The following is a 27925-nucleotide window of genomic DNA, read 5'->3' as shown; positions in this document are numbered from 1 at the left end:
TAGTCTTTTCCTTTTTAGTGTGCACTGCTTTTAGACAGCATCTCATCTAGTCTAGTTCCAAGTGATTACACGGCTGTATTTTCTGCAAAGTCCTGAGCTTTTGCAGATCTGAGCAGTATACAGGTATATTGACAATATAAAATACAAATTAATAGCAAGGCAGATCTATCTCTCCTTTAATCCATCTGCAATGGGTGCTAATCCAGCCCCTTGAGCGCTGCCTGGACGAAGATGAACACACTGAAACTGAATCTAGACAAGATGGGGATCTTTGGGGGCAGGAGGTCATTTACCTGCCTGGGGAAAATCTCCCATAAACTAGATGGATTAATCCTCCCCTTTAAGGATCATTTGACCATATTTCCCCAATATTGGTATGCTTGCACTGTTCACCAGTCTGCTTCAAGGTTCTGGTAATAATGTGTTAAGGCCCTAAATGGGACATTACTACCTGTCAGAATGTCTTCTTCCAAATTCTGCTATCCATTTTACCTGGTCTTCGCAGACCTCAGGACTGCAAGTACCAACCCCAAGAGAATCCTGTAAGTCGTCCATAAGGAATTGGGCTTTCTTGACAGTCACTCCCTCCATCTGTAATGCCCCCCCCGGCAGGAAATACACCAGGCTCCCTCCCTTTGGACGTTTAAGGAACTCCTAAAAATCTAGCTCTTCAGGGAAGCTTTTTGGGTCGCCTTCTTTAGTTAAAGGAAAGAGGAGGAAAGAAGAAAAGGTAAGAAAAAAACGGAACACCTTAATGTTATTGTTAATTTTACTTCTGCTCATCCTGATGCATTGTAGCTGTAGTTATTGACGGTTACATTGTTTCAGTTATAGTTTTTATGATTCTAATTTAATATATTTTTGTCTACTCTTATCAATTGCTCAGAGTAATGGTTCCAGTGGATGAATGGTATAAACATACAAACAAATAAACAAAACAATCATAACAAAATCAACAGCGAGGGTCAAAAACAAAGTGGGACACAATAAAATCAAATTAGCACCAGCAGAAGTAGTGAATTCTTCCTTAATGATTCATGAATCATTTAGTGTCTCTTCTCCACAACGTTTATTTCATAGGGTTTTTTTTAACATAATGGCTCTTAATAGATCTGACCAGGAAATTTCAAGTAGTTTTTAGCTGTATATTTTGTGGACTCTATGAGTGAAGGAGGAAACTGGTCCCATTTTTGCTGCCATTTTATGTTTACCCTCATCTATTTTGTAGTTACTGACAGTACCATTGGTGAACACTAACTGACAGAAAGGAAAACTGTTAACTAGCTTGTAACTATTGGTAACAGTACTGGTTGTTGTGGGGTTTTCAGGCTCTTTGGCTGTGTTCTGAAGGTTGTTCTTCCTAACGTTTCACCAGTCTCTGTGGCCGGCATCTTCAGAGGACAGCACTCTGTGCTCTGGTGTAGTTGGCTTTGGGAGTGCAGTATTTATGGCTGTGAGATAGGCTTTTGTCTTTTTTCCTTATGGCTGGGCAGAGTTCGTTGACCTTTTGCACACTGTATTTTTGAGAGCTGGGAGCCAAGTTTTGTTGAGCTTCACACTTTCCTCTTTTCTGTTGAAGTTTTGCTGGTGCTTGTGGATTTCAATGGCTTCCCTGTGCAGTCTGACGTAATGATTGCTGGTGTTGTCCAGTATTTCAGTATTTTGGAATAGAATTTCATGCCTAGTTTGTTTCAGGGCATGTTCAGCTACTGCAGATTTTTCTGGCTGTTTTAGTCTGCAGTGTCTCTCATGTTCTTTGATTCTGGTGTGGATGCTTCATTTTACTACAAAACCTTTGCTCCCACCTCCCCAAATCAACAAAAAGTCTTTCCAAATGAGATTGCCTGTGAAGTAGGGCACCATTCAGGAGTGCTATTCTTATGGATTAATGAAAGAGGCAGTTATCAAATCAATCAGCTACAATGAACAGGAAGCAATACAAAATGGTAGAAGTTAATAAGTAGCATCAGGCTTCGAATTTATCATTTAAAATTATACATAAACTTTGATCCAGTGAATTATAAGCAAACAAATGTTATAGAAGTATCTTGACCATGAAGAATACTACTCCTAGATAGTATAATATAAGGATTCCTCAAATTGTTTTGGCTAAATTATGAGAATATGTCATGGTGCTCCCACAAAAATGGCTGCCTTAAATGTCAAGAACTGAGGACTGTGCCAATTCATAAAATGTCTGTCATGGATGACCAGTTGTTTTAAAAAGTAACCTGCCCAAGCAGCTACATACAAGACAAAGACAGAGTCTATGAATTCCTAAAGTGAAGATCATTCTTTTGAAATCATTGCTTGGAAACTCATTTCATAGAAGACAAAGTGACAAAACTCAGAAAAACACACCCTCACAACCAGATATTTCAGGATTTGTTTTACCATTAAGTAGAATCAACTGGTTGCCACAGACAGATGGTTAGGGGGCAAATTGATCTATGTCATACTTTTTTTGTAAGGAAAGAGGAGTGGTAATTTTAGAGTTTTCTTTATCAGGTGCCAAAATAATTTGACTGGTCTTGATTACTCCCTGCAGGGCAGGGAGGGATGTTCTGCTGTGTGTCAGCCACTACAGTGTCTTCAGCTGATCCTGATAGGGGCACAGATTAGAAGAAGAAGAAGAAGAAGAAGAAGAAGAAGAAGAAGAAGAAGAAGAAGAAGAAGAAGAAGAAGAAGAAGAAGAAGAAGAAGAAATGCATAACTTTGCAAAATATAAACGTACTGTACAAGAAATCCACCAAATATCTTTTACAAACAATAACTGTGTAAGAAGACAGTAGAGCTCTTTACTACTGTTTCCCTAAAATGTTGTGTTCCATGATAAAGATGGAAAACTAAATCCAATGAAGTGAATTTTCAAGCAAATGAATTTTTTTACTGTGTATACTGTCAGATATCTAGTCCAAATTTCAGTTTTCTTTATAACTCTTGCATCAGTCAGACAGGAGAGTGTGCATGTGTATGTACACACACACCTGTTGTAGGAGATCTTGGCCCTGAGCATTTGTTGGTGGAGGAAGAAAATGACTGGTTTTCCTTCCCTCCCCCCTTATGGAATTTCCTCATCTGCATTAGAATGCAACAGAACTATTGTGAAAAAGCCCAAACAGTTGTGTCTGTGGGAGAGTTGAACCCCTCCACTCCCTTATCAACATTCCTACAGACACAATTGTCTGGTTGCAGACTCTCAGCTTGTGAGAAATTTCACGGAGGAGGGGGGGAAATCACTGGGATAAGGGTATTGAGAAGTTGGGGTACATGCTCCATGGGTGTGGATCTCCAGTTTCATTTCTCCACAAGGTATATGTCTGGTGGAAACCAGCAAAGGTCAAGATGCCCCAAGATCAACCTGTTAGGAGCTACACTGCCATGACTGTTGCCGCAGTGCCAAAATTTAGCAGGCAGCAGTGGGGGGAAAGGCTATTTAAATCTTTTAAGAAATCTTTTAATTTCCATGTTGAAACCAAGTATGAAGAGTACACCTTGTTTAGAAGGCAGTTAGCATATCCACCTGTTTGATAGTCCTGGCTAGTCAGCAGACCAAAGTCTTGTTTTCCTTTTGGTTTTTTGGTCAATCTACTAAAGCTCAGGTTTGGATGCTATCACTGCTGAAGCAGTGTTGTAAAGAAGAGTGGACCAAAGCTCCTCCATAATGATGTGAGAGACTCATAAAGATATATAGAAAACAATTATTTTAAGTTATTGCTGCTAAAGGTGGCTCTACAAGTTATTGAATCATAAGGTATACTTAGTTTTTCACACATGACTTCTCCATTTTGACTTTACTGTATTCTTGTAAAATGAATCATGCTATGGTGTAATATGTCATGTGCTGTTGTTCAACAGAGATTGTATTTAACTAATTTTCAGACCTACTAAGCACCAGGTGATTTTTATTCGTAAAACCATAGAATTCAAAGAATGTATACTTTCTTTTTCACATGACTGTATGTGGTTGTTAAGTGAATGCCCAGATTCATATACCTATCTACTTGATCTATATGTGAGGTCTATATGTGATTGCTCCCCATCCCCTCATAGCTTACAAAAATGATATAGTCATGTTTTTAACATATTCCTCAAGTCCTTGCACTTTCCTGAGATTGTCCCATGAATACCACTGCATTCTCAAGGTCATGCTGATGTGTAGCTCAGGTTGTGTGAGAAAAGGCAGGAATGACACATAAAGCTAGGGGGCCATTTTCTGACAACCTCATTTTGTGGGTGTCTCCATAGCACTGATTAAAAAAATAGTAAACATGCCCACAAGCTTTAAAAAATTAGGGACATTGTGCTAGTCTTAATAACATCGGAAAGAATACAAAGGTTACTCCACATCTAGAAAATTCTACAGGTGAATTTACATTTGGGGGACTGGCTCCTACTCTAGGATATTAAAAGGGAAGTAGTTTAACCAGTGTCCTCGTATGAGTGTTGCCCACTGATGAAATCTTACCAGATTCCTTCAAACTTTCTCCAGAATATTTCCTTAAAGTTTTGGAGAGTTCTCACTCACATTTCTTATTCTAAAACTTTACATTTCATATTTCAAAATGTCCCATATTTGGACTATATTGGATAGCAAGTGGCATATATTCCACAACCACTCATTGTGAACAATCTCTATGGCCAGTGAATAACCACGCTTGCCAGAAATATACATTCTCTTAGGACAGTTTGTTCACTAAACTATTAGAAATGTGTTGACTAATAATTCTAAAAGTATTTTTTTTTTCATAGTCATTTTTCTTAATGGGAGTGTTTTCCAGATGTTGCTGTCTAGTCTTCTGGGATGATGTCCAAAAGATGTGGAAAATTTGCTGTCATGGGTTGTCACAGCTAGTTTTGTCTAACATGCTGCCTAATTAGTTCATCTCAATATATTCTCACCAATATATAAGGATGTGGAGAATCACTGCTACCAGAAATAACCATTGGAGGGTAAGTGCAATACTTGCGTGAGTGCAGAGAACTTTGTTCAAAGGATTTCCATCTTGTAATGATAGTCTAGAATAACATTTAATTCAAGAGTCTGCAAAATAGATATATGAAACAGAGCAAGACTCTTAATTTTTTTAAAAAGGCTAAATAACTATTAGTTGTAGATTGTTTATCTATTTTTGGAATAGATATTTCTGGAAAAATGTAACGGTGGTTTCCTTTTGTAAAAGAGCTGGCTTTAAAAAAATAACAGGGAAGATAAAATTTAATAAAAATAATTAATATATGCTTTTGGGGGCGGTGTTGAATACACACAGGAAGCCTTTAAATTGCTCCATATTGTAAACACTATATTATATGTTATTGTGAGTAATATATGAGTTTTATTTTTTAATATGAGTATCTGAATTGTGAAATATAAAAATAATTGAAGGTAATAAGAGGCTAAATAGATTTTAGAATTCATTTAAGAGTTTGTGTATGTGTGTGTGTTGGGGTTATGTCTGTATGTATCCATTAATATCTTTAAAAATTGTTAGAAGTGGGTGAACAAATGCTATGAATTTTAGATATTTTTCATTTTATAGAATTGAAAGTCTTTAATTATATGTGTGCAAATTATTATTTATGATTTTCTGTGCACTTGTCCTACATATTCTTTGTAGTTGAATATGATCTGTCTGTCTGTCTGTCTGTGAACGATACTTTAACGGTACAAAATTAAATTCTACATAATATACACATGAATATTTTGCTGAAATATGTTTGGATTCCAAAATAATGATCCCAAAATATAATGAACCCTGTAATGAAAAAAAATATTTTTATTTTGTTTAAGGAAAGACACAATCCCAACAACTCACCATGGCATGGAATATATATTGGACCTCCCTACTTTTGCTTTCAGTTTTTCTGGCGCAGCAAGTTTCTTCACAAGGTACTGTAAATTTTCAAAATGAACAAACTGTTGAAAAAACAAAACCATAAAAATATATTATCTGGATCCATACAACGGCAGTTAAGTTCATAGCATAGTTCAAGTGAAGTCTTTTGATTTAAGTTAAATAAAACTACACCTAGCCAGCTCTAGCTTGCATTTTTGGTTTGCACGGTGATTTATTCAAGAAGACAATGCTTCTTGCGGTTCTTCTGCCTTCTGAGTATAACTACGCGTTACATTGAGGCCATCACATTCTGAATCATTCGGGAGAGAGGGGAGGACTGCATGGAAAACAATAACATAATGGTCCTTCCCCTGCTTCATGTACTTCCAAATGTGATGGCATGAAGATCAGTTGCCACTAGAAGGCTATTTCTAGGTGCTTCAATATCAGGGATCTGATACCCTACTTATACTACTTGGTCTTTTCCCTAGGATGGTTTTCATGCCCTGTAAACCACTCCATTACTTTAAACTACATTATACTACACCTCCCAGCATTCTTCTCAATTAGCTATCTGCTTGGGGCTGCTGGGAGTTGCACTCCAGCATCTAGAGGTACATCTTTCTTCACTCTTGTCTTAAACACTAGGCATGAATGACCTCCATAACCTATATGAGCTGTATGCTGTGGTAACAGAGGTAAGAGAAATAAGATTTAAATAAAAATACCTCCCCAGTAATGTATGTTAAATGATAAATATGTCCTTGCTTTCAAAGCAAACAGACTTTTGGTCCAGAAGAGCCTTCTGGAAACAGAAATGTAAATAATATTTTATGGTTCCCCTACCTCTGGCAGATGCCTGTCCTTCTTGCTTTGAATTTGAGGAGTTTTTCCTCCCAGCAGAAACCATTACTCTGTGCATCCTGCATGATACCCTGGGAGAGAAACAGTCATTGTAATCACTAGAGCTGAAGCACATTAGTGTTGGAGAAATGTTGCTGAGGCTGCTTTTGTGTCAGAGAACTCATACTTCAGAAGAATTCCACCTTTTAGTATTGAAGATAGACCACAACACAAAGCAAGCTGGTGCACAGACTGGGAGGCAGGAAAAGCTCCTGGTGTCACACTGATCCAAAACCAGGCTTCAAAGTTATTTCTCATCTAATTATGGAATATCTATGTGAAGTTCTAAAATTTGTTCGATGTTCACATATATGTAAGAATGGTAATAATTCTAGATGCATTTTGTTAGTGTCAAGCATTCCCACACTTTTTCAACATAGATATGTAGGTGAAAGCAAAACAAAATAACAGACCACATAACCCTCAATATTTTCCATTTCACCTAAAGTTCATTAAATCTGAGACAATCCCTGAAACCCCTCTAGCAGTAGGGAGCCTTTGCCTGATCTGCCAGATTTGCTTAATTACATCTGCCATGGCCGTTGCCTGTTCTCCCTGGGAAGGAGAGGAGATGGGACTTCTACAACATCAAACACTCTTGATGATGATGACAGTCTAGAGTAAAAATGAGCAGTACAGTAGCTTATATGGATCCAGTGTGATAAACATCCCAAAATAATTGCTAAATTATAAATTGTTAAATTAGGCACATATTAACTTTTTGCTGTGATTTTAAAATTACTCACCTAATTCCTAGTTTGTCTAATATTCGTTATAGTAGACTCACACACATATGTAATACAAAAAATGAGAGCATGATGAAGTTGATGTTAATTACTTTGAAGTACTGTTGAGTTTAAGGAGTGAGTCGAGAATGGCCTTAACTGCATTCACTGAAATCAAAGGTTCTGAAAGTATTCAGCAGTTTCTAATGATTTGTGTATGTAGTTTATTAATTTCTTTAAAAACCTGATCTCCTCCAGCCATAGGGTATTCTGTTTTTTTCTTTCAGAACATTCATGCACAACTTTTTATTTTAAAAAATCCCAAGGCAGTCTGTAATAAAAATCAAGTACATTAAAACCATTATTGATAAAAGTAATAAATAATAGGTAACATAATGAACAATTAAACAAACAAGTAACATAAATAATAAAGAGCAGGTAACATAATTAAAACAACAACATAATTAATCTTTAAAAATTAATTAGCATGAGCAGGGTTTCAGGCCCCTAATATTAAAGGAAAATGAATAGAAAAATGATTTAGGAAGGAAAGAAGCATTTTGATAGTGGAAATGCTTCACTTTGGGAGCCTCCCTATACTTAGAGAATATCATTTTACTGTGCCTGCATTCAAATGAAAAAGGCTCTCTTTTTGTCTCTAGTGAAAAAGATGTGACAAATGGGGAATGGTACATGCCATGCAGATGGAAATTATGAATTGCATCTTGCATGTCATATTGTTTATGATTTTTGAGTGACCTACAAGATGTCACAAAATTTTCATGGCTTCTCTGCAGAAAATAAATGTCTGCTCAATGCTTATACAAAGAAACAACGGTATTTTGCAAGATAACTCTGTGTTTCCATTTATATTTTGTATAATGTGATGGTTATATGTGTGTCCACTATGTTTAAAATATTTTTGACTCCCATGTTGTGTGTATGTTATATCTGTTTTTTCTTGTTGTGTTGCAATATTTCCTTTGGCTTGTCCTTTCAATGTTTGGTTTTCCTTGTTCAAAGGGAAGGATGCCTTGATGTATTGAGATCAATAATTTTGTCCCCTTCAATTTAGTTGGCTAAACTTCTAAACCCTCCAACTGCTGTAGTTTTATGTCTTCTTTGTACTCACAATAAGGCTATTATTGTGACCCTTTCAGGATTTATTTCTGCATGTCTCAGTTGAAACATTTCATTGTTCAATGCCTCACAAAGGGAGATAATAAAATGGGAAGGTTAAGGCAGATTCTCCAATCTGGGGAGTGTTGTAAGCATGATCCACCAAACCTACAGTGGGGTCTTGTCTTGAGAACTTAATCCGTATTGGAAGGCAGTTCTCAAGTCAAAAAGTCTGTAGGTCAAGTCTCCATTGACCTACAGTGCATTGAAAACCGATTAATCCCGTAACAGGCCGTTTTTGTTCCATTTTGGTTTTTTTCTGGTCTGTAAGTCAAATCTCAGTCTGCAAGTCAAACCTAAATTTTGCGGCCAGAGAAGTCTGTAACTCAAAAAGTCTGTAAGTCAAGCCGTCTGTAAGTCAAGGGTCCACTGTATTTATGGGGGCCCTTTTGGCTTTTGCACTCAACATATGAAATCTAAGCAACAGCTGCTTACATGGGGATGATGGGGTTAGAATCTATACCCTCACACACTACTCCATGCTTTAACCTGAAGTATGTGGAGGCAAACATATATAAACATGTCCAGAGATTGCAAATATAGCCAGTTTACCCCAGGAACCAGCCCAGCAAAGTTTTTTTGTGTTTTCCAAGCTCCAGGGTTAGCTGAAATGTTCTTGTGGTGATGATGAGGCTTTTCTATGAGATAAGTGTGGCATACATCTAGTGTCCATCACTGGGGTGGGGAATTACATGAGTCAAAAGCTTGTATTGTTGTTTGTGATAGAGAGCATGGGATGGAAACAACTTCTTATCTCATTTTTGTTTATGGAACCTTTCCCAGTCCTCAGGCAAGGTACAAAATGAGCACTTCCCACTGCCAGGAAATATACACTGTTATTTGAATAACATTATTTCTAAAGACTCTGTGCAATCTCCTATCTTCTGAGGTCAACTTGGAAGGTTGCTTTAGCAGCACAGTTCAAAATGAAAACAGTCTCTCTCCCTACACCAGTATTTAGCTATGGTGGATTCGTTCACACTTCCAGTTTATGTTCAAGCACTTTTAAATATATATACTCCTCATTAAATATAAACACTATATATGTGGAATAAAAAGGCGAGATTAAAGTGCTCTATTCCCCCCGTAAGTCTCCAGGCTGCTGAGGAGTTTTTTTCCCCCTCCCAAGCTTCTCCTCACCCTACTCCATACCCTGCTTTTTAATGCTGCTTCAGTCTCCCATCTTTTAGCAGAAGATTTCTAGGGAGCACTACGGGCCACAACAGAGACTGAGATGCCTCCCCAAAAGTCCAAAGCCTTCTTAGACCATAATGTTTATGACTAGTTAACTGTTAGTTGTACTGATTATCAATTATATCATTAATATAGATATTAAAAGCATGCCCCATTTTAGTTCTCCCAAATGCATTTATTACAAGGCGTGAAATGCTTCAAGAAAAAAAGGGGGGGGCTGGGAGAGAAGAGAAGACCAAAAGAAGCCAGATCTTCAACAATTAAAAGGCGGACAGAATCCTTCTGGTGTTTGCTTAAAGTTTGTTTTAACTTGGCCGCAGCTAAGTGACAAAGTGCCAGGGTCACTTGCCCATTTGTGCAGTATAAGCGTACCCTGATATTTTGTCAGTGAGCTTCCATTAACCACCACAAGTTACATAAACCTCATGTGGTCACTAACAGAATTCTGGTCAGGGCCTGTTTGCATTTATAGTTCCAAGACCAAACAGTTAAATACTGTTAATAAGTAGCAGTTATGGAAGTAAATCTTTACTTTTAATTTCTCAAAAGTAACTCAAATAGTTACATTTCATTACTTTTTCAAAAATCTGAATGCTACAGGCTGCCAACCAGGGGTGCAAAAAACACTTTCCGCTTGCCTGCCTTCCTTTTACCTCAGCAGCCACAAGAGAGCACACAGCAGCAGCCTGAGGTGTCACACTCCTGTATAAAAATTACAATTGCAATATACCCCTTGTTAAATTACAATTGTGATATAACATATTCGTACCATTATCTGTTGCTGGGGGGGCTGCCAGGACTGGGATTGCCTCTGGTGATCTGCCACCAGTTCTTGAATACTAAAGCCCCCCCTTCCCCATCCCAAGGCACCCAGAGGCGTCCCCAGAGGCAAAAGGGAATTCTAGGGAACCTCAGAAGCTGAAAGGGGAAAGGGTAGTGCAAGAAGCAGTCAATTAATTTAAATTAAGCATTACTGGCAGAGTATTATGTTTACATTAACAGTCATTATTTATAACAAGTTATCCCAAACTGTGGAACAACAGAGAAGGAAAAGAAAACAATAGCATAATCAATGTCGATTGTCTAGTCACTGGTTCTTAACCTTGGGTTACTCAGGTGTTTTTGGACTGCAACTCCCAGAAGCCTTCACCACCAACTGTGCTGGCTGGGGTTTCTGGGAGTTGCAGTTCAAAAACATCCGAGTAACAAAGGTTAAGAACCACTGGTCTAGATGGTCCCATAGAACCTCCTCACCTCTTAACAAGCTGTAGAAAATGACCAGTGCTCCTAAGTAGACCCATCCTATCCTGAGGGTTGCACAGGATAAATGCCTACTCGTGTTTGCCTTCATAGACCACCCCTGCTCCTCAAAAAGGCTTGGAGATTGTGATAAGAGCTAGGCTGAGGCTCCAGTAAAGCAAATGTACAGTACGTACATTGTTATTTTTAGGGCCTGGGGGAACAAGTACCGCCCTTCCCTGGCTTTACCATCCATTCGTTCTTGACTTCTTGTTCTGTTTTGGCAATATTTACAGCAGTATTGTATGATTTTAGATTTATCAAGCTGTGCAGGGAGATGTGGGGAAGGGTATGATAGGAAGCAGGCCTGCCAGTGTGATAAAAACTGCCTTGCCTACGCGGAGTGCTGCCCAGATTACAACCAAGTCTGCACTGCAGGTAAGACCTTAGCGGCCATTTTGTTTTTTGAGTTTTTTGTTTGTTTGGATGATGGTGGTTGCTTTTGTTTTCTGGTCTTTAGAAGATAAATAAGCTCTGCTCTGTTTCACATTTAAAAAGTGGTTGCCAGACTGTATATCAGGAACCTTTGGATTCCTGGGAAGCTTAGCAGTGACACCTTAACGGGATCATCAAGAACAGTGGCTGTATTTCCCTGACAGTCAGCAGATTTGACATTACTGTATTTGTTTTGTTCTGCTGTGCTCAGGTGCATGGGCGGGTTGGATGCACTACAGTGGGAGACAGCAATGTGTGTGTTGCTTTCCACTTACTGCTGAGGTGGCAGGAAAATTTCTACCTCCCTTTATCTATCAAAAAAAAACAAAAACCCACAGCAGGTGCCCTCTTCCTCCAGCTTATGGCCTCAGGTCTTTCTTCACTCCTTTTCTACTCTCCCCAACAAAAGCAACATTGCTTTGCTGCCACCACTACGGCAGCCCTGATGCTCTGCCTCTCTCCCCAACCCCCAAGAGCAATCATTTTTCTTTCCTACCACTTATCCCTCCCTCCTCTCCTTTTTTTTTTCTTTTGGAGGAGAGATGGCAGACATGGTGGTCTGTGCAGTATGATTCATGCATTCTCCCTGCAAATGCCAGAGATGCTCTGCCACTGTGGGCTGAACTATACATCACAGAGAAGCCATGGTTGGAATAGAGATCTCCTGACCTAGAGAATGTATAGCTGTCACAGCAAGAGGGTTCTTTGCATCTGTCATATCCTGCAAATTGGGATGATGTTTGACAGCCAAGTACAAGCTCTGAAGGCTTACCCAAAACACATGTATGGAATGCGAACATGATTTCAGCTCTAATGATCAGTCATTTGTAATGTACAGTTAGGCCTTCTTAGGCAACCTGTTATAAGTGTTGCTTCTGACTGACAGAAACTAGCAAGAATATTCAGGGGAGGATGGTGGGACGGGTGGTACTGTAACATCAGGAGGAATATATTGTAGCATATCAATTTAGCATTACATCTAAGAGGGACAAGAAAATCAAAATGAAATGTGTATTGCTGTTGTTGTTGCTACTGATGCTACTGGTCTGGATCTGCTGTCTTTGGATGTAGCCCAGTTGGCTTTCGGCCACTCAGGCAATGTTGAAAATGGTCCTTGACCCATAAGAAGTTGCCCATCCTTCTGCTACAGGCTGCATTCAGGTTTTGTTTGGCTTAACCGGGTAGGCTCAACAGGGTGGTGCCTGGTGCCCCAGGGACACTAGCCATCTACTTTGCAAATATCTGTGGTGTACATGGATTCCGTAATAGACATTCTGTGGCTCCTCACAACACAATCCAGCTGATTTGGAAGCTGTTGGAAGGATTTTGTGATGGTAGGAAGTTTGAGGAAAATCCATACTGCCTTCCTTAGGATCCTTCCCTTTGGCACTCGTTATTTGTGTCTCAGTGTTTGTTCATCGTTTTCCTTTTGTGTCCTGTGTGTGATTCTTATTTTTGCATATTTGTGTTGAATTGATCTGTGCAAACTCAATGCCATTTCTCTTGCAAGGACTTCCAGACATTGATGAGTAATTTCTGTGAGCAGTGGTGAAAATATGTCATGTAGTGTCAAACCAAGTGAAGTGAATGGCTTCTGCGTACAATATGTTAACATGCATGTACCGGTCCTCAGATATCACGAATGCAGTTCACAGTTTCACTAGGGAACAAACACAACGAAATATGCTATTGATGAAATATGGTTCAGGATGGAAACCCAGTAAGAATTTTCCAGATTCTGAAAATCACATTGTGCAAATATGGACTCTTTCGTGCAGGAAGATTTAGGCATAATTTTTCAAATGTCTTGTATTGTTATCCAATATTGTCTAGATTCCAATGCCAAGAGACACATTTGGCCGAGTTTTCTGAAGGAAGTCAATACAAGCAAGCCCTCTGATTTCTCAACTTCCTTGTTCACCATATTGCAAGCAAAACAATCTTAATTAGTGAATGTTCTACTCACAGGTGTCTGTGGGTTGGAGAAGGCACTCGACCCACCCCAAATCCTAAATTTTATTATTATTTTTATGTACATAGTCAGAGACACAGCATTGTTAATGCTGCATATGCGAATTAAGCTAACATACCATTAAGTGACATTGAACACCCCTTGGAAATATTCATGTGGATGCCTATGTTCGTATATTTAGTGACAGAGGGCTTTGTTAACAGCCTGATTTAGAGCCACTACCCATATGTTCGCCAAATGTTCCGCATTCAAGGCTACAAAGATGTACAGAATATGTCCTGTTTTACTTGGTGATTAATCTGCAAATGCATGGCATGAAAACCAAAGAATACAAACAAAGTTTAGCAAATAAAATAGTTAATTTCTGAAATTATACTTGATGTATCAAAAAGTGGAGGCTATGAACATAGTTGTTTCCCTCATGTATGCATACACAGCACTGTACTAGTAGAATACATTGTTGATAGCCAAGTAATGTTAAATGATAGGTTTTCATTAATATAGTGACATAGGGGTGATTGAATAAAAACTATGATATGGTTTCTAAATTATATCCAGAAAGCCACATGTGTTTCAGTTTGCAGAATTAAATCCGAGAGATTAAATGTCATGGGCTTTGATGCATGCCTCCAGTAGTCCCTCCACATTAGATCATTCATTCATTTATTCATCCATCCATCCATCCATTCATTCATTGACCCATACACATCATCACTATAGGAGTTGTGTAGTATCTTAATTAGAAGAGATCCCATTTTTGAATGCCAAGAAAAGAGTGCTAACTTTCTTCCATCCATCATCTTATGTAGAATTGTCGTGTAAAGGGCGTTGCACTGACAAGTTTGTAAGAGGGAGACCTTGTGACTGTGATCCAGATTGTGATAAGTTTGGCAAGTGCTGTCAAGACTTTCGAGAGGCATGTCCAGTAGGTGAGTGCCACTTCATTGCCCTTCTGTTTCCACACAGCTACGATGTAACTCGAGAGAATCCCATGAAACTCAGGACTTCTTTCTAATGGCAAGATTGAAATCCAGTCTCCTTTCTGCAGCAATGCTAACTTGTCAGCATAAAAAAACCTGACGTACATCTGTTCTCCTTATTAGGATAGTTTCTTATGATGTAGAAATTATTTTTTATGGAGTTGCCCTCGCTGGATGGACCATAGCCCAAGTGCAGGTGGCTACTTCAGTATGGATTATACCTACCTTTTAATCTACGATGTCATTAAACCCAATAACAAGTGTTAGTAGTGTCACATTAGAAACATGATAAAGGCCTATGCAAGCTGCGGAACTGAAGTTGAGAAGGGGCTGAATTCTTTAATTGACAAAGAGAGTCATCTGGGAAGAGTGCTACTCCTAGCATTAATAGTTTGCTGCCAGCTGCCTGGATCCTGACCAATGGCGTGCCAAGAAAATAACAGAACACACAATTGGGCTATGCATCTTAAGGAGATGCCTGTAGCTCCTATTAGGTGATGAAGTACATGGAATTCAGCTGGAACAATTAAAAAGCTCCTCTTTTGGGGGGGAGGGGTCTACAATGCCTTACAATATGTGCAAGTTGTATCCCAAAACAATAAAGCTTCCAAACCCTGAGTAAGACCTAGTCATATGCGTCACTTGAACTCTGGAACTGATTAATCCTCACTGTGCAAACGAATGAAGCTTATTCCTTTCACCCATATGTAGAACCAAACTCTATGATACTGGTAACATGTCATTAGAAGCCAAAATTCTCAGCTGTGCTGATGATGTGATTCAGGCTCACTTTAAAAACCGACATGCAAATGAAGCCTGAACTTATTCTCATTGGCCAATCAGAAAACAAAGCAATCTAATTTACAAGCTGAATAAGGTGTGAAAAGGTCCTGCTGTGAGGCAATCAGATGTTCTCAGCACTTCCTCTTTTTCAATGGTTTTTATTAATTTTCATAGGTATAGGGGTTATGGTACAAATAGGGGAACCAGGTAAAGGAGGGAGGCTGAGGGTGGGAAAGGGTAAAATTCCAGAGAACAAAAAGTATTCTTACATCCACTTATACAATTATATTAAAAAGGGAAATTATGCAAAGAAAAAAAAACATTACAGCAATTTTCCAAGATATTTATAATTACTAATCTTCCTTTTTCTTGGACCTTCTCTTTCGTTTTATCTTTAGACTCACTAATTTTATAGGTTTGATATTATTCTCCCAAGTTTATATATATTGCTCTAAATCAATGTTATAACCATTAGTTTGTGCCTATTTTATCATATATTCCTTCACCACAAAATAACCTCTTAAATTTAACATTTCCATCTTTTGATCATCTATAGATCATTTTGTCTTTTTCTTATTCTGCCAAATTTCTGTTTGTGTCCCTATGTCTTTAATTTGTTCAAATAGCTGATCCCTGTTTTTATCTGGTGTAGTCCATTAAATACTGTATAATGTTTTGAATAGTCTTGAAAAAGTCTTGTTCCATGATTGGAGGTATTATCTGGATTTCTTTCCAGCAGGTAGGAAACACAGTAGTTGTTCACAATGGTCACATGTCTTGGGGCGGGGCAGAAAACATTTACAAATCAATCTCTCTCTCCAGGCTTCATAGTCAGCAATGGGCTTTCCCTCCTTTTCAAATCTTTTCCCAAGACTGTTTTCTGGCTGTTTCACAGATTTAAATCCATCAGTAGTTTATAGTTATATTGTCCTGCAGAAGTGAGTTCTATTGCCACAATACAAGCAAAGTTGTTTTCTTTCCTCCCCCCTCCACTCCCTTTCTTCTTTCATTGTCTTTCTCCCAGTCAAGCCTCACTCTCTTCATTGTTTAGGTCTTTAAGAGTTCCATGTGTAAAACAAGCCACTTACTTCAAATTCTGGTCAAGATTATTTCCAAAATCCTTCTGTATTTTTCCACTCGCTGCCATGCGGCATTCACAGCTTTGTGCCAAGATGGCTCTGACTCGATTTCTGCTTCCAGATATGATTTCAAAGAGAGGCAAATATAGGCATCCGCTGGTCCTCCTCCCTTCTCAGCCAGATTCTGTTACCTCAGACTTTCACTTCTCCTAGTAAAAGTCCTTTCCCCGCCAAAGTTGGGGGGGTTTGAAACCGAGTGGTCTCAGTCAGTTTCAGGAGCCCTCCTGAAATCCGACCAGTCTTGCTGAAATGACGCCCTGTCTCCAGCACTTCCTCTTTTAATGACTGGCTGTTTGTATCATACAGTTCGGCTCACTGATTAGTCTTACACAGATTGGTGTTTCAACACCTTGGCACTGTTGATGCTGACCGGTAGCAGACACTTTCAGGCCCTGTCAAGAAGTGCTAAGAATTTATCTAGGCATCTTTGGCATGAAAAATGTGTTCTACTGCTCCTCAACCTTTCCCTTCAGTGAATAGCTGCCACTGCCCATGAGGAAACATAAATGGCTGCTCTTACAAATATTGTTGCAATGAAGACAAAATGCATTCACCACTACTAACACAGAGCAGGATAAACTTGACTTACCTGTATTGTAAGTCAAATTTACAGAGACACACTACTCCATACAGGAGGTTTTGGCCCAAATCCTGTTCATGTAATTTTAAGTGATGGAAACTGATGACGTAATCAACTTGCACCATTAAAATTGATTTTGAATTAATTAAAAGCTTCTTATTCCCAAATTTTAGATTCTGAACCTCCCCAGGGTTCCCTTTTGGTACTGGGGAAGCTTTTGGGAGATTTTAATTAACAAGTGGCACTGGTTTAATGTATCTACCCTCCCTACCATCCTGAGGCTCCCAAATGCTTCCCCAGGGCAGCCCCAGGGAGCCTTGGAACTTAAAACTAAAAAATAAAGGGGGGGAATAGGAAGCATTTTATGAATTTAAAATACATTTTAGCAGTGTAAGCAGATGACATCATCAGTTTTGGCTGCTTAAACTTGTGCAAACAGGATTTTAGTCATTATAATACACAGTTCCCCCTTACACACATATTATATTGGTAGGCATATTTAACTTGTTTTATTATTGGGGGGGGAATGTAAAAATAAAAATCAGAAGCAAGTCCAAATTTGTAGGGAACAATTTATTCATTTAAAAATTATTTTTCTCTGTTATATATGCCATCCACACCCACATTTACTGCCTCCTGCTTCGTTATGGTGTTAAGTCGAGTCTGGATTTCAGCAGACATAACTTCATTTGACTTCAGTGGACATGGGCCAGGTTCAGATCTGGTAGTAATAAAGGGGTAGTAGAGGTGCCATGGCAGAATGCTACGGAAAATATGCCTTGTTCACCCCCAAGATAGCACGGAGGGAACAAATGCTCTGGGAGTTTCCATTTAACAAATCACAGCCTCCTTTTTCTAAAATAAAGTCTAGAAAGCCTGAAACCTAGTCTTGCAGGCAGATTCTATTTTAGGAACCCATATCATTCTGCTGGGAAGGTGCGAAGTAACCGGGCTTGGGGCAAACAAGGGTAGCTTGGACCTGAGAACTGGCAGGCTGGCCAGTATGCTTCTCTCACTTGCTGGTTTCTTATGCATTCTGCCTTCTGCCCTTTCCCTGCCCAAAGTCCTGGATAACGCCATGGGGGAAAATTGTTTTAGGATCCTCCCTATCAAACACCACTTGTCAGAGATAAAATCATTTTCCTCACATTGCTTTCAGAGAAAGGGGTGGTGTGTTTTACATGCAAAATGTCCCAGGTTCAATCCCAGGAAGTGCAAGAATGCTAAATGGCTGCAGGGGCTAGTGCTGAGTTTATGGCTATTAAAGAGGAGTACCTACTCCAGAAATTCGATACAACTGGAAGTCTTATGTTTATTGTTTCAGGGAATCCATAGAGGAAAATTGAAAGACAAAAAGCACTAATCTTAGTTACAAAGCTATGTACATGTATTTGTTCAGCCGTTATGAAGAGGTCATGTGAGTCTGAATCTCTCTAGCTAGGAGGAGGAAGAAGCAGAAAGTAATCTGAAATGAGTGTGGAGGAAATCAAGCCAAGAGAAATACTCTAAATACTGATCTTAAAAAGGCAACAGGGGAAAATATACTTGGATTGTCTGACTCTTGTCCTCACCCCCCCCCCCCCGGTTCAAATCACCATGTGTTAATGCTCCATCTCCCAAAAGGACCTGCAAGTAGGGCTGTGTAAGGCTCCTGTCTGAAACCCCGGAAGGCTGGAGTCAGCTGGCAGAGACAATACTGGACAAGGTCGAAGAAACACCTGATGTTTTTTTTGCAGCTGTTCAGTAGAGTTTTGATAGATCGGCACCTGCTACTAAAAATGTGGAATGACCCAAATGCAACCAAATCAAAGTTTTGCCTGTGGTGTTAAGTGCTGATGTCTGATGCTGGCTTGGGGCTCCTATATCAGGTTCAATGCAAACTAGAATATGCAGTTGCTGTTACGTCAGACGATATACCTGCACCTCTAAGGGCTGCATTAAAAAGGAAATTTTGGCACCGACAACAGTAAGGAATACAGATCTGTACAAAATATAGGATCCCCATTTTGTTCGGGCTGTTTGGCCATGTTCTTAAGGTTTTTCTTCCTGGCGTTTCACCAGTCTCTGTGGCTGGCGTCTTCAGAAAACAGGAGTCAGAACTCTGCCCATGCTCTGTTGCAGTTTGTTGGATAGTTGAGTATTTATAGGTGTAGGGTCAGCTTTTGTCCTTTTCAGGAGATCGGGATTATGGTGATCAGTATGTTTTTGTTGTGGGTGTATTGTTGTGATAAGAGGGAGAGATGATCTGTCACTGTGATTGATGGGTTTTGTTAGCTGGTCTTGTTGTATTTTTGTGGTGGGCTTGAATACTGTTTGTGGGTTGTGTTTTTTCAAAGTTTCCCCATGTGGTCCATGACCCACTTGATGCATGGCAGAAATACTTTATTTGTGGGTGGCTGTTTTTTCCTCTTCAGTTTAGTGTTGTTTTCTTGGTTTGATGGCTCTTGTGATTTCATTCTTGGAATAGCCCTTTGTCTGTAGGGCCCAATTCAGATGTTTGCGTTTGGTGCTGAGAAACTGAGCTTCACAGTTCCGATTTGCACGGTCTACCAGCGTTTTGATTATGCCTCTTTTTTGTCATGGGTGGTGGTTGGAGTTTTTGTGTAGGTACTGGTCTGTGTGGGTGGGTTTTCTGTAGACCTTCTGTCCCAATAGGAGGTCAGTTTTGTGTATGACCATGACATCTAAGAAAGGGAGTTGGCCCTCTATTTGTTTTTCCATGGTGAATTGTATATTTGGGTGGATGCTGTTAAGATGGATTAGAAATTCTTCCAGTTTTTCTTCACTGTGGTTCCAAATTGCGAAGGTGTCATCCATGTATTGGAACCAGACTGTGGGTGCAAAGGGAGCCAAAGCCAGGTGCTGGCCACAGAGACTGGCAAAATGTTAGTAAGAAAATGCTTAAGAACATGGCCAAACAGCCTGGAAAACCCACAACAACCATCAGATCCTGGCTGAGAAAGCCTTCGACAACCCATTTTCTTCCTTTTCATATGCCAACTAGTGCCAGATTTGAAGGGGCCCAAACTTCCCTTCTAAGTCCTACAGCTCTGCCTGAGTTCTCCTCTTGTGAGCTTATCTGGGGAGCAATGGAAATAGCAGGGATGGGTGGCGAGGAGCAGACTCCAGCCTAGCAACATTTATAGGAGAATTAAGACAGCAGTTGCATCAGCTCTTTTGCCTTGTGGTTTTCTTTGGCTTTCTGAGCCACAAAAGAGAGGGGGGTTAGCAGGGGTGGGCCATCCCGAACCCATGGCCCTTCTTTCTGTTCTGCTCTTCTTGGTGTCGTCACCAGGGTTGTGCTCTAAGAATAACACAATGTGCATCTAGTTGCTTAGAAATGGCCTGTGAACCAGTGTCTACAAGAACAGGCTTTGAATTATTAGAGTAAATGGAAGAAAATCTGCCTGCAAGGATGTCTGAAACTTATTTTCATTTGAGCAGGACTCACCCTAAGTAAAGTTGTTATGTGAATAAAACTGCATTTGCTATAGACTTCAGCAAGCTAGGCAACTGCTGTGTGTGTGTTTTGAGTGGGGATATACTGTAGTTCTGCCATCAGCATTATCTGGCCACTGATGGTACTCCAGGGACTTGTGGGGTGCACTGTCATAGAGGCCTGCCCTTAGCCGATTCAATTACAGACTAAATTCCTTGAATCAATTGCTGAATGGCAAGTCAACACTTGAATCAACAGCTGGATTTGCAGTAGGATACTGGTGTCAATGTTTCATCTTTAAAATGCATTAATATATCTATGTATTTTGTTGTAGATTTTTGAGTGTTGGTTCCATTCCTCTAGCTGCACAGCACAAGGGATACCCAAAGCAGAATTGCTTCAAGTTCCCCAGATTAGTCCACCCTCTTTTCTCATCAATTGGCACTTACAGTCTCAATAACTCACTCTGAGTTATATAGTAGAAATAGTAGTTACATATCATTCTGTTATATAGTAGAAAGAACAAAAGCAATTTTCTTTACTCAGAATTGTAAACTGATCAGAAAGCAAACCTACAAACATGGCTGCTTGCAACAGACTACAGAGAGGGAAAGAAGCCTGAACAGAGATGTGAGGCGCTCTTTAAATTTGGAGGCAGGAGGAAACTATTGGATATTGCTGAATAGATTGATGGTCACCCCAGCCCAGAATGGTTCCCTCACCACATCTACTAGAAGCAGCAAGCAAGGTGCAAAAATTCCAACCTATTTTAAGGCTGAAATCCTGTTACTTAGCATAATATGTCACATAAGAGGAGACCATTGTATCTGTGAGAATTTCATGAGTCAACTCCTTGATAAGTTTCATTCATTCAAATGGGCATACTCTATGCTAAGCAACAGGATTTCATCCTTAAAATAGGGCTCACCTGCACAGAAACTAGGCTGTTTGTAGCATTTGGACTGACTGTGAAAACATTTTCATAGGCTTCTGAAACATCAAAACGAAGTAAACAGGAAGCAATTTTTAAGATCTAAAGCTGCCAGTCATTGGTACATTTCCTTAAATTCACTAAACTCAGAAAAATCTCCACTTCCCTGCTGTTTTAAGTTTCCTCTCTGTCACTCTCTCTGTTCCATAACTGCTATGAAAAAAAAAATTCTTGTCAGAAGCTGTGGAAGAATTAAAGCAGAAAGCTAACTGGAAGTTCATTTATTTGACCGCAATTCAGTGGGGGTTGAAGTGTCATTATTCAAAACCCAGTGTGAAAATCTGTTCACAGCTTGGTCTACATACATGGGTACACTGTTTTCTTTTTCTGTACTTGTAAATATAACATTCAAAATAATGTTAAATAGAAATACAAATCATCGTCGTCGTTTAGTCGTGTCCAACTCTTCGTGACCCCATGGACCAGAGCATGCCAGGCCCTCCTATCTTCCACTGCTTCCTGTAGTTGTGTCAATTTCATGTTGGTTGTTTCGCACTGTCCAGCCATCTCATCCTCTGTCGTCCCCTTCTCCTCTTGCCATCAAACTTTCCTAACATCAAGGTCTTTTCCAAGGAGTCTTCTCTTCTCATGAGATGGACAAAGTACTGGAGCCTCAGCTTCAGGATCTGTCCTTCCAGTGAGCACTCAGGGTTGATTTCCTTTAGAATTGATAGGTTTGTTCTCCTTGCAGTCCAGGGGACTCTCAAGAGCCTCCTCCAACACCACAATTCAAAGGCATCAATTTTTCGGTGGTCTGATTTCTTTATGGTCCAGCTCTCACTTCCATACATCACGACAGGAAAAACCATAGCTTTGACTATGCGGACATTCATTGGCAAGGTGGTGTCTCTGCTTTTTAAGATGCTGTCAAGGTTTGTAATCGCTTTCCTCCCAAGAAGCAGGCGTCTTTTAATTTCGTGGCTGCTGTCTCCATCTGCAGTGATCATGGAGCCCAAGAAAGTAAAATCTGTCACTGCCTCCATATCTTCCCCTTCAATTTGCCAGGAGGTGATGGGACCAGTGGCCATGATCTTAGTTTTTTTTGATGTTGAGTTTCAGACCGTTTTTTGCACTCTCCTCTTTCACCCTCATTACAGGGTTCTTTAATTCCTCCTCACTTTCTGCCATCAGAGTGGTATCATCTGCATATCGGAGGTTGTTGATATTTCTTCCGGCAATCTTGATTCCAGCTGGGGATTCCTCCAGTCCAGCCTTCCGCATGATGTATTCTGCATATAAGTTAAATAAGCCGGGGGACAATATACAGCCTTGTCATACTCCTTTCCCAATTTTGAACCAATCAGTTGTTCCATATCCAGTTCTAACTGTTGCTTCCTGTCCCACATATAGGTTTCTCAGGAGATAGACAAGGTGGTCAGGCACTCCCATTTCTTTAAGGACTTGCCATAGTTTGCTGTGGTCCACACAATCAAAGGCTTTTGCATAATCAATGAAGCAGAAGTAGATATTTTTCTGGAACTCTCTGGCTTTCTCTATAATCCAGCGCATGTTGGCAATTTGGTCTCGAGTTCCTCTGCCCCTTCGGAATCCAGTTTGTACTTCTGTGAGTTCTCAGTCCACATACTGCTGAAGCCTACCTTGTAGGATTTTGAGCATAACCTTGCTAGCGTGTGAAATGAGTGCAATTGTACGGTAGTTGGAGCATTCCTTGGCACTTCCAACTTGCTGGCATATTGAATGTAGCACTTTAATTGCATCATCTTTTAAGATTTTAAATAGTTCAACTGGAATGTCATCACCTCCACTGGCCTTGTTGTTAGCCAGGTTTTCTAAGGCCCACTTGACTTCACTCTCCAGGATGTCTGGCTCTAGGTCGGCAACTACATTGTCTGGGTTGTCCAGGATATCCAAATCTTTCTGATATAATTCCTCTGTGTATTTTTGCCACCTCTTCTTGATGTCTTCTGCTTCTGTTAGGTCCCTCCCATTTTTGTCCTTTATCATGTTCATCTTTGCACAAAATATTCCTCTAATATCTCCAATTTTCCTGAACAGATCTCTAGTTTTTCCTTTTCTGTTATTTTCCTCTATTTCTTTGCATTGGTCATTTAAGAAGGCCCTCTTGTCTCTCCTTGCTATTCTTTGGAAGTCTGCATTCAATTTTCTTTAGCCTTCCCTATCACCTTTGCATTTTGTTTCCCTTCTCCTCTCTGGTGTTTCTAAGGCCTTGTTGGACAGCCACTTTCCTTTCTTGCATTTCCTTTTCTTTGGGATGGTTTTTGTTGCTGCCTCCTGTATAATGTTACGAGCCTCTATCCAAAGTTCTTCAGGCACTCTGTCCGCCAAATCGAGTTCCTTAAATCTGTTCTTTACTTCCACTGTGTATTTATAAGGGATTTAGTTTAGATTATACCTGAGTAGCCCAGTGGTTTTTCCTACTCTCTTCAGTTTAAGCTTGAATTTTGCTATGAGAAGCTGATGATCAGAGCTGCAGTCAGCTCCTGGTCTTTTTTTTTGCTGACTGTATAGAGCTTCTCCATCTTTGGCTGCAGAGAATATAATCAATCTGATTTCGATATTGCCCATCTGGTGATTTCTATGTATAGAGTCGCCTCTTGTGTTGTTGGAAAAGAGTGTTTGTGATGACCAGCTCATTCTCTTCACAAAACTCTATTAGCCTTTGTCCTGCTTCGTTCTGAACTCCAAGGCCAAACTTCCCTGTTGTTCCTTTTACTGTATCTCTTGGCTCCCTACTTTAGCATTCCAGTCCTCTAGAATGAGAAGAACATCTTTCTTTGGTGTCAGTTCTAGAAGTTGTTGTAAATCTTCATAAAATTGTTCAATTTCAGTCTCCTCAGCAATGGTGGTTGGTGCATAAACTTGGATTATTGTGATGTTGAAAGGTCTGCCTTGGATTCGTATTGACATCATTCTATCATTTTTGAGATTGTATCCCATTACAGCTTTCCCCACTCTTTTGTTGACTATGAAGGCTACTCCATTCCTTCTATGGGATTCTTGCCCACAATAGTAGATATGATAATCATCTGAGCTGAATTCGCCCATTCCTGTCCATTTTAGTTCACTGATGCCCAGGATGTCGATGTTTATTCTTGTCATCTCCTGTTTGACCACCTCCAGCTTCCCAAGGTTCATAGATCTTACATTCCAGGTTCCTATGCAGTATTTTTCTTTGCAGCATTGGACTTTCCTTTCACTTCCAGGCACGTCCACAGCTGAGCGTCCTTTCGGGTTTAGCCCAACCAATTCATTAGCTCTGTAGCTAATCTTCTTTGGTGTTTTCAGTTTTATGCTATTGTATAGCCATTCTAGCTATTGCTAGCATTAATGAGATTAAATGTTTCTACCAGTGAATAAAAACAATGTCAACATCATATCCAACCTTTTGACCTATCATATATTATGTTAAATTAAGTACATATTTCCATTGTTTTCTATTGATTTTGTAATTACTGATATTCTTTATTGTTTTATTTGACACAATCAGAGATCAAATGTTACTATGTGGCATCTGTGTACATCACATAGATTTGCAGGGAGCATTCCCAGTTCTTGTCGGATACCGGCCCAGCCTGTTGAGCCTGTCTGATAATGACACAGAACCGAACAGCAGTCTGTAGCAGAAGGATGGGCAAATATTCTTGGGTCAAATACTATTTTCAGTGTTGGTTGACTGGCTGAGAACCAGGCATTCAATTGGGCAGGGTAGATATATCATGTGTCAAAATATGAGTATTATGCCTGAGTCCAATGTGAACAGCAGTACAGACACCTTTGTCTTGTCTAATCTGTTATTTCCACCGTTAGATCAATACTCTTAAAATGACTTCACTTTCTCCAACTCTCTGCTCAGCACTCTGTCTATTTTGATCATATAGGTATCCCTGTAGTATTTATGTCTTACATTTCCTTTTGCTTTGGATGTCTTTGTCACATATTCCAGATCCCAGTCTCTAGAGATATCTAAGAAAGATTCCCTAGATTCTGGTGTGCATGTTCAGTACTCATCAGTAGAATGTGGACATCCTCATGCTCACCTCCTGCTGCCTTGATTGTTCTAATCCTGCTGTTACCTGGAATGATATGATACTGGCACAAGTAACATAAGCCGCCTAGAGTGGTTGCAATGACCAGATAGGCGGGGTAGAAATAGAATAAATAAATAAAATAAATAAACATAGCCGAGCATTATAAAGGCAGATCAACATTTAATTAATAACAACAATAACAACCCTCAGCTGTCACCTTTTAATTTCTAAATTATTGAGCGTTTGAGTGAAACACAGGAGCAGAGCTATTGCAAAATTTCACAAAATAGAATAGAGTTCGGTGGGGCCTGGGAAATCCAACACAGTGCATTACGCAAACATGGAAACCAGTTTCAGCAAAACTAACACTTTTTAAGAAGTATTTTTCCTTTAACTTTGAAGTTTTCTATTGTTTTTGTTAAAAAGAAAATGTTTTGATTCAAATTGTACACAATACTGTTAAGTCTAATATTGTTTGCACTGTATGAAGAACAGAGTTATGAGTTTTATGTCTGGTTACAGCTACAACTAAGCCACCGACAACCACCACCACGACTAAGGCTCCACAGAAAACCACAACTACTACTCTTATTACGACCACCAGCAGAATCAAACCACCAACCTCAACACCCAAACCCAAATCAACAACGAAACGTTCACCTAAACTGAAACCAAAACCCAAGGCCAAACCCAAGCCTAAGGCCAAACCCAAGGTCAAACCCAAACCCAAGAGTATAAAGAAAAAGAAACAAAAGAAAGTGTCTCATGAAATCATGGAAGGTAGGGGGGAAATTGCATGATTGTGGAATTGTGGAATATGTGACTAGTATTGTTTAAAATGCATTTGGCTGTTTTCACACTTAACTATGTGACTTTGAGACTGGTGGCAGTTCTGTGGTGGAGCAGATCTGATAATACTTTTCTCCCCCCAGTTATGTTGATTACTCCTTTTATTGACTTCCAGAAGACCCAATTTACAATAATTTTAAATAGAATATCATGTTGAACCTTTGCTAAAGTGATGCCTTTCCCTATAGCAGTGAATCCCATATTTTCTGGTATCATTTCTCCATTTAAAAAAAAACTTTTATTGTCAAACCTCTCCACTCCTTATTTAACATTATCCGGCTCCTGAAATCAACTCCCAATTTAAAATTAAAAAGAGACATAACAACTTCATTTAAATATTTTAAATTAATCACAAGCATTTATAGTTTTTCTTGAGGAATCTAAAATTTAGGAATGGGAAGTATCTCACAAATTTGTTTAAATTGACAAAAGAATTGTTTCCTTTGTGAAAATCCAACTGTCTAGCAGCCATCCTTGCATTTCTTCATTCCTCCTTGGAATCAACCAGCCCCCCTCCAGTTTTGGAAGCCTTGAGCAATTCCTTGCAGTTCAGAATACAAAGGTGGTTCCTTTATCACGACAGTAAAAGATTGTCTTACTATAAAATAATACATTACTCCTGGTCTTGAAAAGGCAGGCTGGTTTTGAAATGCGAATGCTTGTTCTTGCAAATTAAAACTAAATGGTAGGAGTGGAATCAGATATTTATTTTCTATAGAAGGAATCATTCATTAAATTAATGTAGAACACATCCTGATTGATTTTTGTGCACTTGTTGTCATATAGTAAGAATCCAAAATTTTCCTTTAGGTGTATACAAGAAAATGAGCTTATCAATGGGCTTTCCCCTGTCATAACAGAGATTCACTGGTGTTCTGTGGCTTCCATGGTTAACATACTCAGCCTCTTAGGAAGTCAATTAAATTGTTTCTTTCAGTATGGAACACAACTAAAAAAATATGCCTCTAATGTCAACCAACCATCTTAATGATAACAACAAACCACCAGGGGCTTTTCCCACCAAGTTGCCTTTGAGAGGCACATGTCTCCATCTGCAAATCTTAACTCTTCATTAGTCACATCCAGGTTGTAACAAAACTCTTCTCCACAAGCCACAACCACACTTTGAACATCTGTTCTCCAAATCACACCACCATTTGTTTCTGGAAGTCCTTTGGTTTAAAAAAAAGATAGTTCACCGTTATGTGCAGATGGGGAAGTGTTTTGTTTTGCTTCTTTACTTTAATTGTATTGCTTTTTGATCTGAAGTGTTATTAATTTCCACTGAAGAGCAATGTGACCAGCCCACCCGGCTAATCACTTTTTCAACTCTTTAATCCCTTTTCCTGGGTTATTCTTAGGACCAAAACATATGAGTCAAGCTGATTAAATTATAAAAGAAGCAATAATGTATTTTATTTTATGAAGTGTAGTGGTTACATGGCACAATTCTTAGTCATGCAGTTTCTTGTGTCTTAAAGAACCAACTTTCTACTGTCACTATAACAAGTTCTTTATTAACCGTGTAACTTAGATAGACAATATTCTTTTGGAAACTCACACTACTATGCTGGTAAACTATGTACTATATCAACCTCCCACCAGCCCTC

General features: G+C 39.4%; 1 protein-coding gene and 1 long non-coding RNA gene across 2 annotated transcripts in view; one reads left to right on the top strand and one right to left on the bottom strand.

Moving 5' to 3' along the window:
* Positions 1 to 1059: 1059 nt before the first annotated feature.
* Positions 1060 to 6754, bottom strand: LOC110079772 (uncharacterized). The gene is made up of 3 exons (XR_002300671.3): positions 6684 to 6754; positions 5817 to 5917; positions 1060 to 2602 (listed from the first exon to the last, which is right to left on the bottom strand). It is a non-coding gene; the product is annotated as an uncharacterized LOC110079772 (long non-coding RNA).
* An 860-nt stretch (positions 6755 to 7614) lies between these two features.
* The window catches only part of PRG4 (proteoglycan 4), a 41524-nt gene continuing 21213 nt past the window's right edge, over positions 7615 to 27925 (top strand). The window contains exons 1-4 of the mRNA XM_072998116.2: positions 7615 to 7680; positions 11374 to 11515; positions 14354 to 14473; positions 25989 to 26246. Of these exons, the coding sequence (XP_072854217.2) occupies positions 7615 to 7680; positions 11374 to 11515; positions 14354 to 14473; positions 25989 to 26246 (586 nt within the window). The remainder of the gene's footprint in view (positions 7681 to 11373; positions 11516 to 14353; positions 14474 to 25988; positions 26247 to 27925) is intronic.

The sequence above is a fragment of the Pogona vitticeps genome, chromosome 4, assembly GCF_051106095.1.
Source record: "Pogona vitticeps strain Pit_001003342236 chromosome 4, PviZW2.1, whole genome shotgun sequence".
Lineage (NCBI taxonomy): Eukaryota > Metazoa > Chordata > Lepidosauria > Squamata > Agamidae > Pogona > Pogona vitticeps.
The sequence above is the reverse complement of the archived record's forward strand: the minus strand, read 5'-3'. Positions and strand labels throughout refer to the sequence as shown.